At 29.9% G+C, this 15,106-nt stretch overlaps 1 protein-coding gene across 12 annotated transcripts in view; it reads right to left on the bottom strand.

The window, feature by feature from the left end:
* LOC143225113 (CLIP-associating protein 1-B-like) overlaps positions 1–15,106 on the bottom strand; it is a 183,557-nt gene that overhangs the window by 26,059 nt on the left and 142,392 nt on the right. For all 12 annotated transcript variants that reach the window (XM_076453911.1, XM_076453906.1, XM_076453907.1 and 9 more), the window contains 7 exons: positions 14,185–14,291; positions 10,493–10,606; positions 9,890–10,057; positions 8,288–8,451; positions 3,854–3,932; positions 2,476–2,622; positions 1,367–1,453 (listed from right to left, as the gene is read on the bottom strand). In XM_076453911.1, the coding sequence (XP_076310026.1) occupies positions 1,367–1,453; positions 2,476–2,622; positions 3,854–3,932; positions 8,288–8,451; positions 9,890–10,057; positions 10,493–10,606; positions 14,185–14,291 (866 nt within the window). The remainder of the gene's footprint in view (positions 1–1,366; positions 1,454–2,475; positions 2,623–3,853; positions 3,933–8,287; positions 8,452–9,889; positions 10,058–10,492; positions 10,607–14,184; positions 14,292–15,106) is intronic.

The raw sequence follows: 15,106 nt of genomic DNA, 5'->3' as shown, positions 1-15,106 counted from the left end.
TCTGAATAAAAAAAAGAAGAAAGACATTTGCTCTAAAGATTTGTTCGATAAAGAATGTAATATAAGAAAATGAGATACAGGTGTTGAAGAAGTTAAAGATTGCTGTTTAAAATTTTCAACATGTGGTTGTTTACTCATGATCTGATTTTTTACTATTTTATTTTTATTTGGGGGATCCATAATAAAGAAATATTTCAGTGCCCACTGATTCCACCCACCATGAAGCTCTATGAGGGGATTTATTACAATGTCAAGGACACTGGAGCAATGCAGAGATTTTGTGAGCACTGTACTCAAACAACAGTATCAGATACAATGTCCACAACACCTGTTGAGAATGTTCAACACTGGTAGATCAGCCAGTTAATCCAAAGGCTGCTTATCTACAGGAATTCAAAGCCAAAGAAGTGTGTTAGGGTTGGATTCCTCAACCACGATGATCCTCTCCTCCCCTTCACAGGTCGCCATGCATGGCAAACATATGGGTGGATATATAGATCCAAGAGGAGGTAAACTGAAACTACAGAACCTTCTCCAGAAGGCCCCTTACCACAAACAAGAATCTGCTTCATGGGGCCTAATTTTATATTTAACAATGAAATATTCCAAGTTTAACCACTGGTGTAAATGAATCATTAAAAAAAACCAACAAAAAACTACTCAGCCTGAAAGATGTCAGAAATTGTGACATATTTATGCAAGTTTTAAGCAGCTAATTAAAAATGAAGTTTATGTTTTTTCACATCAGTGTTTATGGTACACCTTAAATTTCTGGAGCTTATAATCTCATATACTGAAATTAACTACAAGTTTAGGAGAATGGCAGGGACTTTTCACACTTAACAAATGCTTAGAATGGAACATGCATGTTGAATATCTGGTTGGATTTCTAATTAAAAGGCCAATGTTAAAAATATCACTAATTTCAGAATTTCTGAAGCTCATCTGTTAAAATGAAAGTTTCAAGAGTAAAAAACAATAGCTTTAGACTCATTTGCAGAAAAATACTAGCAGTGTTATTAATCTAATACACAACATTTAGATTTAAATATTGACTTTAATAAAAATAATAATTTCCATACTTTATATTCATGTTTTATTAACAATTTTACAATCACATTAAAAAACAAAACTACCAAATCTCTTTGCCTGCGATTTTATAGGCGTTTTTAATTGAAGTTATTTCTTATTGGGTGCGAGTGATAAGTATAGAGGGTAAATTTATGAATTAAACTAACTTTTTAAACAAAGATTTCAAACAGGAATTGACACTGGATGCGAAACTGTCTGGTCACCAACATTTAAAAATAATTCAGAGCTAAAAACAAACTAAATTTTAAACATCATAATGTTTGACCACACTCACTTGGTAGCTTTTTGGTAGTTGATTTAGCAACATAGAAAATTCTGGAGAGTTCACATTAAAGAGACCAATGATGACATCTTGAGCATACTGAAGAAAAGGAAAAAGTAAATACGTGTATATGATCTGTTCATTGTTGTTAATCACAAAGTTACACAATGGGCTATCCATGATCTCTCTACTGTATGTATAGAAACTATGGTTTTAGATTTATAAACCCTCACACTCACTACTGAGCCATCACAGGACATATGAATATGGCCATAATTTGTAAACTTTCATATGTCAGCTGTTGTATGTAAGAAAACATAAAATGACACAAAAATTATCTATATATAGCTTTGTTCAATTTGGTTTCCTGTTTTTACTATAGGAGCAAAAAAAGAAAAAGGGTATAAGTGTATCCTTCTAGTCTGGATAAAATGAAATTATAATGTAGTATAGAACTTTGAAAAATTAACATGTACATGATTTTTTATTAGAAAATGGTTATTAGTTATTTTACTACCCATATGCATAAAAAGGTCTAAAATTTTGTGAATAATCAATCACGTTATTTTGTTGCTGGTATCCACCATATTTAGCAGCCTATGTCCATTCATTTAAAATTTCTTTGCCATTCAAGAAATTTATTAAATATTTTATTATTAAAACACTGAATAGAGGTAAGCAAACAAACAGAAAACACTGCAAGTGTAACAGGGTTTTAAAGTAGCACAGAAAAGTACAATTTCTATAATTAATGAATGACTCATCACAAAGTAATTTTATTTTGCAACATTAGCTGTGTGTTTTTTTTACACAATACTGTAACTAGGCATATAACTTGCACACAAAAAATAAAAGTAAATATAGCAGCACAGTGTACAATGTTAATATAATATCTTAAATGAAATGTCAAAAAATATTAATCATATGAATGATGCAATGTTTACCATTATTAGTCATACAAAATAGTTTGGTGCTACCAAAACCCAGTGTTAGTATCTTATTAACTGACATTCAGACAGCATGTAGTCACAATATTCTGCACAGTTTCATGCAGTAGCTTTAATAAAAAATCTCTTATTCCAATAATAACATTAAATATATGTGATTATGTGTATACATACTTTTCTCAAGTCATTGTTCTTAGGGTCAGCTGTCCAAGAGATGATTTTAGTGATGGCTTGTTTGGTTTCATGACTGGAACTGGAAAACTCATTGGGATCCATTATTCTCAGTATGGAATGTAAAAAATGTAGAACAGTCATCTTCACCTGCCAAATATTAAGTAGAGGAATTATCTTATGAAGAACATGTCTAAACATTACATCTTTTAAAACACACACTTCCTAAATTCATCAAAATCATGATACAAAAACAAGTAAATACAGTTCAGCCTTTTTTTGGCACATCAAAAACTATCCTTAATGATTATCCACATGTGTGTATTTGTCTAGCAAAAATTAATACTCAAACAGTTAAACAAAACAATCAAAAGGAAAGACTGGGTTAAAAAGTTAAACCTCTTATAAATGATATTCTAATTAACAAGAACAAGTGCTAACAAAATCAAACTAAAGACAGTTTGAATCTGTTGGTTTTAATGCAGTCTTTCCTTTTGATTTTGTTTGATCTTTTGAGTATTAATTTTCTATACATAAATTCAATGAATGCAATTTGTTGCTGGCTATATTGCACTTGTTCAATACATTGTTCAATCTTCATGAAGTTAAGCATCATTGGTTTAACTAATAGACAAATTGTGTCAACTATAACTTAGCCTAGCAAGCTGATAATAGTAATTATATTGCTTCTAATTTTCTGTGTGTGTACATATACATACATATATACGAATCAACCAAATTAACTAAAAAAATTAGATAAAAATACAGCAGCCAATGTCTTTTTTTTTATAAACAAAAAGTATATTTAATATAAAATTTCATTGCTTGCAAAGTTAAACTTCAATCATTTTTATATTAATTAAAGGTTCTAAATAAAAGCAAAAGCAAATGTCTGTATATAATTACACACTAAATACATTGTATATTTAGTGTCAATGAGCCCATGGGATAGAATAAACATAATAGTTCTTGAGATGCTGTTTTATGTCAACAAATATTACTTGACAATTATTACAGTGTACATAATGGTGTCTACAGTAAAGAAGGTAATGTTTTGGTAGGAAAGTATAAGAAATAAAACACACAAGTGTTAAGCTAAATTTTATTTATGCCACAAAATATTTATTTAATTATTTTAACACCAGATATGTTAATTATTATTTTCTTGAATTAACCTATGACTATTAACATTAGTGAATTAATAAGTTTGTAGTCGCCCAAGGTTTTTGAGAATAATACAGTTAGTTATAAATTTGTATGTAGGTAATCAAGTGTTCAAAAGTAGTCTTCCACTAACTTCACTTATTATTCAGTGTCAACACTTTCTTTTGATTTACTGAAATTTTAATATGCTTGAAATATTAAAGTAGTACAATCTTACCTTATTATTGGGTGTTTGGGTGGGGTCATTTAAAAACCGGATGATAATATGGAATAGATCATCACTTGGAAATGAATCCCTTTTAAAAGAAACACATTTCTGACTATCTGCTAATAATTACAGATCACACTACTGTCTACTTAAAACTAATATCAATAAACTGCATGGGTTTCTTTACACTGATTCTGAATAATAGTATATTTGAACAAAGTAGCCATTTAAGTATAAAATGAACATAATAATTAAAAAAAAATTGTTTCTTTAACACATTATAGTTATTAATAATCATATTAAAGCTGTTATAACAAAAATATTTCAATAATAAGTGATCACATGATCTGAGATCATTCTACAGACAAACATGGTGTCTACAGTAAAGAAGGTTATGTGTTTTGGTAGGAAAGTATAAGAAATAAAACATAAAAGTGTTAAATGTTATTAAAGTCTAAAACAAGTGTAGAAACACAAGTTCAACATATAAAATAAGAGAACATACTTGATCATACAAAAATACACGAGTTTTTTCAAGATATTGAATGCTGTTTTTTGTGGTCACCTTAACCTCAATGAACAAATAACACTCAAGATTTAATGATTTAATCTCTGATTTTGCAGCAAGCTAATAATCCTGCTTCTTATGTGGTTAGAAGAAAGAAAAAAAGTGGTAAGTTTAGTCTTAAAAACTTTGATAAAAGATCTAAAACCTCATCATAATTTGAAACAATGTATGGAGAAACTGAACCCTTTAGATCCATTTTAACCTGTTTTCAGAAATAAATCATTTTTGAATTGATATTTGCTTATAAAATTTCACATACAAGTAATTACATCTAAATTCCTCATACACATAAGTATATGAATAAAAATACACATCAACAGACATACCTAAAAGTGTCATTTATATTCATTATCAACATAAAACATCTAATTGGTGTAGTGAAATTCTACTGAACACTGTAGAAAGAGTCAGTAACAAAAAACAGCATCTGCTGAAGAACATGAATCCTCAGAAAGTACAGAACACTAAAAATGAACATTCTACATACACTCATATTTTCATCATACAAGTCTGGGGAAATTGTGCTGAATTATCAGGAGTTAAATAAACAATGTCATGTATCACATTTGATTCTGAAAAAATGAAACAGTTTTTATAAATCTTGCTCACTGTTTAAGTGAAATTGGTGGAGGGCATTTTTCAAATCTACCATTTATTTCAATAAATCAGTCAACTGATGTGTGAAATAGATAACTGTATGTGCCTTTTAAATGCAGAAGGTACACTGAAACTAGACATAGTTATCTATCATAGCTAGAACAAATATACTGATTTTAAAATGAAAATAGACAAATATCAATAAGAAAGGACTTTATTATTACAGACCAGTTGTTTTGAATGGATGTTCAAAGACAGTGGTTACCAAAGTCCATCAACAGTGGCAATCAAATTGGAATATATCCCACAAAGAAAGACTGTGATCTCCATACTAAAACTTCTAATACATTGTGTGCATATTTACAAAATTTAAATTTCTTCCTAAATATATTGGGTCAAAGTATTGACTGCTCTAAGGACAAAGTGATTTTCATCTTGAGATTAAAACATATTTTTCTTCATCTTGAAAAATTTCAAATTTAATTTGTATAATCTCTATAATTTCCAAAATAAATTTAAAATATTTTTCTCAGTAACAGTTTATATTCCATCTGTTATTTTCTCTATCCTAACTCTATACAGTGTTGATCAATATGGACAGACCTAGTGACACTACTCTTTTTTTTGGGAGGGGCAGGGGGGAGAAGGAGGGCAACACCTTTACAAGATCTGTATACAAATAAGCACTCGCAGGAAGGATGAACTTTCAAGCGACATTTGCCTCTATAATCATTCACCTACATTTCCAAACCAGCTGAAAACCACTACCAATTTGTGAAAAAGGTGAAACAATTGCTTATGATATCTTGTAAAGTCCGAGTCTACAATATGATATGTCAGGATATTATCAATGCGAAAAGTGGTTGAGCCCAAAGTGTAAATGTGGTTACTTGTTAAATAATAATAATAATACAGTCTAATCTCCACTTACGGTCACTTCTTATCAATGGTCCCTACCCTTACAAAGCCAATCGTTATACTTCTAATCATTTTTTCCTATATTTTACTTCTCTTGACCAGCCACCCCTTGCACTTGACCACTAAACTTCTGTAACTGAGTCAAGATGTTTCTGTTAAGTGGACATGTGATTTTCATGAAAACTGTATACAAGTTCAGACTATGAATACATAACAGAAATATTTACTAGTCAGATATGCAATGGTTATTAAAGTTTTAAGATTGGGTGAGTGCTTAGGTAATGTAGCGACTTGATGTTAATATGCAACTGCCTATATGATAATTTAATTTAATTAATAATCACTTTCTAACTTAATTTTGTAATTGATAGCTAAGCTTTAAGAGATCATGTAAGGTTTGACAAATATTTCAAGAACTAGATTCTACGTGACCCTCAGATTCCTCAGAAGTGGTTGTTTGTTCACACAGCTTAATTGTACTAACAATAGTCTGGCAGGTATGTTTACATTCTGTCAGTATTTGTACCCTACAATATAAGCAGTAATGATAAGCATTTGCAATATCTGCCAGTTCATCACTGGAGGCTCTTATGGTACTTTTACAAGATTATCTAGTAAAAATAATTTCTGCAAACAAGGAACCTTGATCCTTATTTATTCTTTGTTCAAACTTCAACAAAGGCCAGTAACTATATTCTACACTGTGCATATACATAGCTTGATGATGACTTCAACTTGAAAACAAGTTATTAACTAGAAAAAATATGTTAATGCTATAAAAATGTTAAAATAGGAAAACAATCTCTAGGTTGGACTCAAATTCAAGAGAACTTAGGGTATCAGACTTTAAGGCCTTAAGTAGCTGTTTACTCAAATTTTTAATAACCTCATTGTTCTGAAGACCTTGAATAATAAGAGATGTTCACAGCAGCGTAGTCTGAGACAAGAAAAGTAAACTATCAATATCCTGTAAGGAATACAAGATCAGACATTTTTAACATGGATAAGACAGGAATATCCCTTGAAGACTGGAAGAAATCTGCCTATCAATGCAAATGTAAAGCAGAACAAATTCCTAAAAAAACCATACCCCTGCAGCTAGTATGATTAGTAAAAACTTAAACCTATCCTCAGAGGCAAATCAGTAAAGAGAAAAATCAAACTACAAAGGTTACTGGTCATGTGCAGACATAAATAAACATGGATAACTATCAGTGCACTTGAAGAGCAACTAAAATCTGTAAACTTCAAGATGAGAAGGTAAGTACAATTTCACTGTCTGTGCACATTGCCTCAGCCCATGCCTACCTAAACACTAATAAAATGTACAATTGGTATTTTCCCACCACACAAAACAGCAGGATCAAGAAATAATTCAAACTAAAGTTATAACCAACTCCAAACTGAACACATTCTTGTAGAACTGAAAGAAAAAGTTTTAAAAATAGGCAGAGATCTACTAAAAGAAATAATTGTAGTCACATCAAAATAGGCAGAGATCTACTAAAAGAAACAATTGTAGTCACATCAAAATAGGCAGAGATCTACTAAAAGAAACAATTGTAGTCACATCTCTTTTTGAAGCATGCATAAGATAATCTTGTGATACCCACAACAGAGAAGTGTTCAGGGTGGAATCGACAGTTGATAGCAGTGTTGACGTCAGGACTGATAATATTGATGATGGAACCTTAAAATGTCAAAAACAGATGTATATCTGAGAGTTTTCAGAACTGATGGAGTTAGAGTAGTTCAGTGTGTGGTACTGATGATATTAACTGGGGCCTATTGATAATGAAGTTATTAAAAAATGACATAGGTAGTTAAAGAGTGACAATGGTAGTGATTCAGAGCTAGAAAATAAAGAAAAACAATGGTCCATAACTAATAATGTTTGCACCTAATCTTATTATGTCTGTTTGCTCAAAGGGAAATTCAAAAGTTCTTAACAGTGTAACTAAATTTTGTCTTGCCAACAGAAATAGAAGTTAAAGAAACTGCACTCTAGACAAATATTAGACATTTTCATGTGAAACAATAAATAAACATGTACTGAAAACAGGAATAAAATGCACTGTCATTAAGCAGAGATAAAAGTGCAAATAAGAATAAAAACATTTGTTGTATTTATTTTAAAATTTCAAACATTTGTTAATGAATTTGTTTTCTATATTCACTCTTTCTTGTCTTTCAAATACTTTTTGCACACACCTGTCCTATATCTTTTACAGTAACTCCTACATGCCAATAGAATCTCAGCCAAAAATGTTCTTACCCCTTGGCAAATTGCTTTAATACAAGTATAATCAAATCATTTGATACTATGTAACATTGAAAGTATAAAATAAAATAGTGCTAACCTAATTAAATCCAGAGTTTTTTTTATCTTGGTTTGGACAGAAGTCACAGTGTCTGTACCAGACTTGACAAAAAGACGTGTTAAAAGAACATACAACCAGCCATGGAGGTCCATCTGGTGGACATGAATTAATTCATTCAGAGCATCGAGAAAAAGAGTAAACACCTGTGATGAAAATAAGTAACATTAAAATATTTATTGTTAACAAAATTATACCAATCAAACTAAAATCCACTAATTAAATTCCTGGTCATCTAAAAGATGCGATACAAGCCTTGTGGATTTTATCAGCATCAAATTATATATTAATTTGACAAATTAAAATGTAAATAAATATTTTAAAATTTAGTTCTATATTAATATTTTCTGAATTAATGTTGTTAATAGAAACATTAAGCCATATTTCAACACTAATAATAACACAACGATTCTTTAACACACAAAGGTTGGTCATCACCTGACATATAACTAATAACATTCTAAAGCCAGGAAGGAAATAAAAATGGAAAGATTATGTGCACAACTTAATGGAAAAGAATCACCTTTATTAAGAAAAAAAGAAAACATTAAGAAAAAAAGAAAACAGAAAGAAAGAAAGAAAACAGCCTGATAACATAAAAGGTGTTAGATATCACAGCTGTGTGACCTGAATGAGAAGATTAGAATGTTATGGAGTACTTTGACCTCAAGAAATGTAATCCTATCCCAGATGGAGAAAAGACCAGTCCATTTAAGGCAAATACTTACCTTATCTACACTTCTAAAACATTGTTGACACAACAATGTGAAATAATGATAAAGTGTAGAGCATAAATAAATCAAACCACATAAGGCTATCTATACATGATAGTTCATGATAAAAATGAATTATATCATACCATGAAGCAGGTTTGTTTGTAACTGAACCACACTATACAAAATATTATCTGCACAATGTAATGGAAAAGAATCAATTTATAAAATGCTAATACACAAGTGAGAGTCACATTGGACTACAAATGAATAAATCACATGAACCTACATGTTGCTAGAACAACATAATGATGTGACAGGCAAAACTACTTATATACAAAATTATGATTTTTATTTAGTTTTGTTAATACTTAGCTATTTCCTGCTCATAGCCAGAAAAACTTATATAGATCAAATAATAAACTTTCCAAACTCTATCAGAAGATCTAAATCGTCTTTAATGATGACAAATCTATAGTTTCCCCCCTAGAACTACTAGTAACTGATACATTTTCAACTTCTACCTTTAAAGAACATTTTAAGCTTGTTTATGAGACAGCTGCTATAACAACTACTGGCTAACTGACATAACGCTATTGTTCTTTTATGTGACCAAGATCATTCACAACTTGTTTTTATTTTAAAACATATATAACCAAGTTTGAAAAAAAAATACAAATTCAGTTTCTTTTCAAATAATCCAGTACTTTTACTTGCCCTTAGCTAAAGATTAGTACTAAATAAATTAGTTATAAGATACTCTTATATTCCATTCAAATGTAATATACACTGGCATGAAATGGGGTTCAATATTAATATAGTTTAACATAATATTTATACCTACTATAGTGAAAAAACTCATGAAGTATACCTTAGTATGAGGATCCATGAACATCTTAGTAAAGATATCAGTGACACGTTTAAGTTCTTCAAGGCTGAGCATACGTGAAGAGCGCAGAAGGGCACATAATCCTATAAGACCTTCCTTTCTTTCTGACCAATGGATGGACCCTAAGTTATGGATTATTTCTGGCACATCCTGTCAAAATGGATTCTTTAAATCAACTTATCAAAATTCATGTGATTAGAGCACAAAAGTAAGCTAGATAGCAAGAAACACTTAAGTTTAATTTTATTTCAAATAAAGTTTTTAATAAAACAAATCTCAGTAAATTAACTCAGTAAAGTAATTTTGCTTTATTTGATTCAATGTACACAACCCTGTTTCCTGCTCAAGAAGTATTATGTGTTTTTACATAGAGCTTGCAGCTTAATTCTTTTATATAGTATCCGTTTTTAACAACATTACTTTATATTTTGGGAACCTTCAAAATGTACCTTTTGTTTTCACAGTTTTAGTCATACTATTACAAACCACCACATACTTGTAATGAAAAAGTTTGTAACTTTTATAAACAATCAGTAATAATCACTCTCTCAATAGAATGTTTGCTTCTAATGTTAAATAACTCACATCTATGTGACGTCCTCCATAGGAGCTGAAAGATCGGTCCGAACATACACTAGAAGTTTCACTTTCATCTGATTGGTCATCAAATGGACTGAATCTTCTCCTAGAGGAAAACTTCTGTCAGAGGAAGAAGGGAAAAAAGTTCTATCAGAAGTCTGAGCTTTAATAATGAAAAATGTTTAAAATTTTACATCTCTTCTTCTTTATATAAACTTGTTAGGGCATTAGAGATGCAATTTCATAATGCATAAAGACACTAACACTAATTCTATTACCTTTTAACAGATGCTTTCATATACTGAAAATAGTAATAAGCACTATAAGTTTTGTAATGAGTTCTGTTGTTTGAGAGGTTCATTTTGAATTATTTGGTTTTGATTTGTTTTGTTTGTTTTGAATTTTGCACAAAGCTACTTGAGAGCTATTTGCACTAGCAATCCCTAATTTTTCAGCGTAAGATTAGAGAGAAGGCAGCTAGTCATCACCATCCACCAGTGGGATTGACCGTCACATTATAATGCTCCCACGGCTGAAAGTGCGAGAAAACAAAAAATGGTCTAGTTTCAGTTAAACAAAGAAACAATTTTAACTTCAGCTTATATAAATATTATTTATTAGGCATAATCTACACTTCACTCAGCAAAATATAGCTTTTGGATTATTTCAATCCACTCTCTCTCTCTCTCTTTAACTCACAGTCATTAGATGAACTCATAAAATTTTAATAAATATTTATATATAAATTACAATGCTCAGTAGCTATTACTAAGTTTCCTGTTTTAGCATTTGCCTACAACAAGTACAGTAATAGATTAATTATAAAACACTTTTGGTATTTCAACAACCACTCCAGAAGGCAAATGTAAAGTCAAATGCCAGTCATAAACTCAAATTTACAGCTACATGTACACCCTTTCTTCAAGTTAGATATAACATATGCATGATACATCTTTATATTACTACTAATGCAACTTTACTGTGTGAATAAGATGTTTGTTGCTTTGTTTTGATTATTACTTGATAATAAACATCTCAATAAGATATTATCAAAATAATGTCAAAGCAGGAACAGGTTTGATGGTTTGTATATATAGACACAGTATATTTTAATTTTCAGAGCTTATAAATTTGAATTAGAAGTGAAATTGACTATTCAGTGTTCAGAACACAATGTCATTTGATAGATGAAAACATTGACTTTCTATTAGTTAGAGATAATGTATAATCCTCTATTTACATATCATGAGATAGAGGATATGACAGGTGAGTGTAGAAGGAGTAAGATTTTCTGTTTGATAGCATTGTAAACAAAAAGTTTGAAGTTATAAAAAATATGGTTTATTTGAGCAATGATTACTTTGCAGTAAGCAACTTATGTTTAATTTCATAGTTTTTTTTGGGAATGTGTGGATAAAATAGAGATGAGAAGATATCTAGAGCAAAGTGTTACGCTGAGTAACACTAAGCGAAATTCAGGATTTTTTAAATATTTCCTTATAAAATAAAAAATTTGAAACTTATGACATTAAAATATGGGTTATTAGCTAAGATTTTAAGTTATACAAACTGGTATAACAAACAATTTTTAATGCAAAACTAAAACGATGTGTCATGTGCAGCAGAAGATACCCCAGAGTGAGAGGATTAACATGTGCAAGTTATTTTAGAGAACGAATTGTACTCCTTTTTGTATATAAAATTAAAAAAAAAGTTATAAGGTTATATAAATGACTGACCTACACATAAAATATTAGTCTTGGCTGCGAAATGTGAATGAATTTAACCCAAATATAAGAAAACCATAGGGTAAAAATTGTTTTTATAATAATGCAGTAAATAATAAGCTGATTCATTATTCAAATGTCTCACTTTGTGGAAATATTTAACAATGAATTTCCAAGTAAGGTGGAGAAAATCTGACAAATTTGCTTTATGGGTGAGAATGGACTAAATTTAGAAAGCCTAAGGACTGAGTGGTGGGTTGCATGTGAGCAGCAGTAAACCAAATGGTCAAGATTTTCTTCAGACCAACAATGGTTTGTAATACTCTATTATCTCAAATTTCTCTTAGGAAGTATGAAATGCCTTCACTTGCTATTGACGCCAGCGGCAGTAGCCAGTCCTGTCCAAGCAGAAAGTTCAAGATGACCAAACACAGTACAGTTGGAAGTAATCCACACTTGTCATGAAGAATGCCCATGCAAGTAGATTTAAAATTTAAAAGTTAATATATGATGTGTTATTCATGTTTATTCCTTAAGGGCTTTACTACTACAGTACTGCAAGATCATAGGTGAGATGGTAAACTTTGTCTCTTTGATGCTTTTAGGGTTTATCTTCAGTTACTGGTCACATCTATCTTGTCACATCCAAACCAACATTTGTAACATGTAGAATACAATGCAAATTTGTGTTTACACATGTACTCTGGAGAGGCAGGTGTTTTGGAGATACAATACAGCAAGATATATCCAGGCAACTCAACTTGTATGCTGTAGAGAGTCTAAGACTGGCAGTGTGGATTCTTTTAAAGATATAAGAAACAACCCACAGTCAAGACAAAATTTGTATTACAATTTTCTTTAGATTCCTTGCCTTAAATGTCATTTTTGAAACTCAGTGTTAAATTTAAACATAAAACAAATACTCTAATCAAATTCTTTCTTTTATATATACATATCAATATGAAAGTTTTTTTTAAATATTTAAAAGTGAACAACTAAAATCTTTACAAAAAGGGATTGTTGAAATATGCTGGAACAATAAGTTGTTCCTCATACTGTTAAAACTACATTGTATAAATTCAACAGTAACCGTGTGCATAATTTTCTTTCTGTTTAGCAGCTTTTATAAGAATATATAATTTCTATATAATTGGTTTCACTTTTATCATTTTTAAGATAACTTTTGATTGCAAATACACTCTGGTGAGAATCATCTTGAATTTCCCTTTTTAGGAGAAAATAATAAAGTATACCAATAAACTAACAACAAATCAGTTTTGGAGATAATTGTCCTTCAAATTACCTTTTAAAGTAGCTTATTCAGGAGACAGTAATACAAAGTACACTTATACACTGATTACAAATATATTCTAGTGACAATCACCTTTAATGTATCCCTTTGAGAAGACAATGATTCTAATCCACCCTTTATAATGGTGGAAAATAGGTACTGTGTCTTAAGAGTACAAGTTTAATATTGAAAACATGACTAAATTAGAAACGTGGTCACAAAAAGTTTAAAGATAAAACACCTGTAATCAGTGTTTACTAAAATGTCTTAACTTTCTATAACATGTACTTGATAGAAAACTAAAGTGTTATTGAGATCATAATTCTTGTTTGGAAAGAAACTTAACACTGTGGAATAAAATAAGGAAAAATTAAAGTTTTTTTTTTTTGTTAGGCATAAAGCTAGACAAGTTTCTACTCACCATGGGTATTGAAACCTATTTTTTAGCATTAAAAGTTCTCAGACCTATTGGTGAGTCACTGTGGGATGAAACATCAGCCAGAGGTAAAAACAAAACATTGTCTAACTAATTACTCATTTAGAAAGATTTGGGTAAAAGGCATCTGAAAGCAATTATGGATTTATTTAAATTAAAGCAGGAACACACACACACACACACACACACACACTGAAGTTTACAGTTAACATATATGTTCATGAAATCAAATAAACTGACTTACAATGTATGGATCAAAGTTGATTCCATCACTAACCAAGGCATCAGCCATTGCAGATTCTGCTTCTTTACTTTGTTGGAGAATTTTTTCTGCCATAACTGGTGCTGAAGCTATAACAAGAGAAATAAATGTTTTAAACTAGTAACTTGTTTATGCTTCAACAATAATAAAATTCATTTACTAGAAATACAAAGTGCTTATACACAGAATACCTATACTTGGTTAATGTAATAACATGGGAGAAACATAAATAGTGATTTTAACCTTCTGAAAATAGCCACCAAGTTTCATGAACAGTAATATATAACACTGGTAAAAACTTACCTGTTAAACCAAATGTATTACTGATCTAAACACGTATTGGATATTTTACAATTTGTTACAATTTTTGATATAATAACTAACAGGAACAAATTATTAATTTAAAAAGTTACCACATATAACACCAATTTGAAAAACTCCACATTTCTTGTACAATAGTTTAGTGCTGAAAGATTTTATGAAGTATTATAAACAATTTTTTGTAAAAAGTTCTTTGAAGTACTACAAATGAAAAATTCATATTCTTATACAGAAATAGTCTTAACTGAAAATAAATGTACAGATATAAGTAATGAAATATTCCAATAGAACTTCTGAAGAGGAAATTCAGCCAGTTTATCATTTAATTATAAGTTTAATACTACTATCAAAAAATGTTTTTAGTATTAAATTACAAAATCATCATAAATAAACTATTTTAAATATATGTTTTATATTTTGTGCTAACTTTAGCAAACATGAATTAGCTGACATTATAACTGAAAAATTAAAAATACATATATTGAAATTATAAACTTTCAAAAATCAACAACTTTTAGTGTATATATCAAATAAAACCAAAAATATTGGTTACTATAAAATGAAATATTAAATTAATACTCAG

Source organism: Tachypleus tridentatus, chromosome 9, assembly GCF_004210375.1.
Source record: "Tachypleus tridentatus isolate NWPU-2018 chromosome 9, ASM421037v1, whole genome shotgun sequence".
NCBI classification, from domain to species: Eukaryota; Metazoa; Arthropoda; class Merostomata; order Xiphosura; family Limulidae; genus Tachypleus; species Tachypleus tridentatus.
The sequence above is the reverse complement of the archived record's forward strand: the minus strand, read 5'-3'. Positions and strand labels throughout refer to the sequence as shown.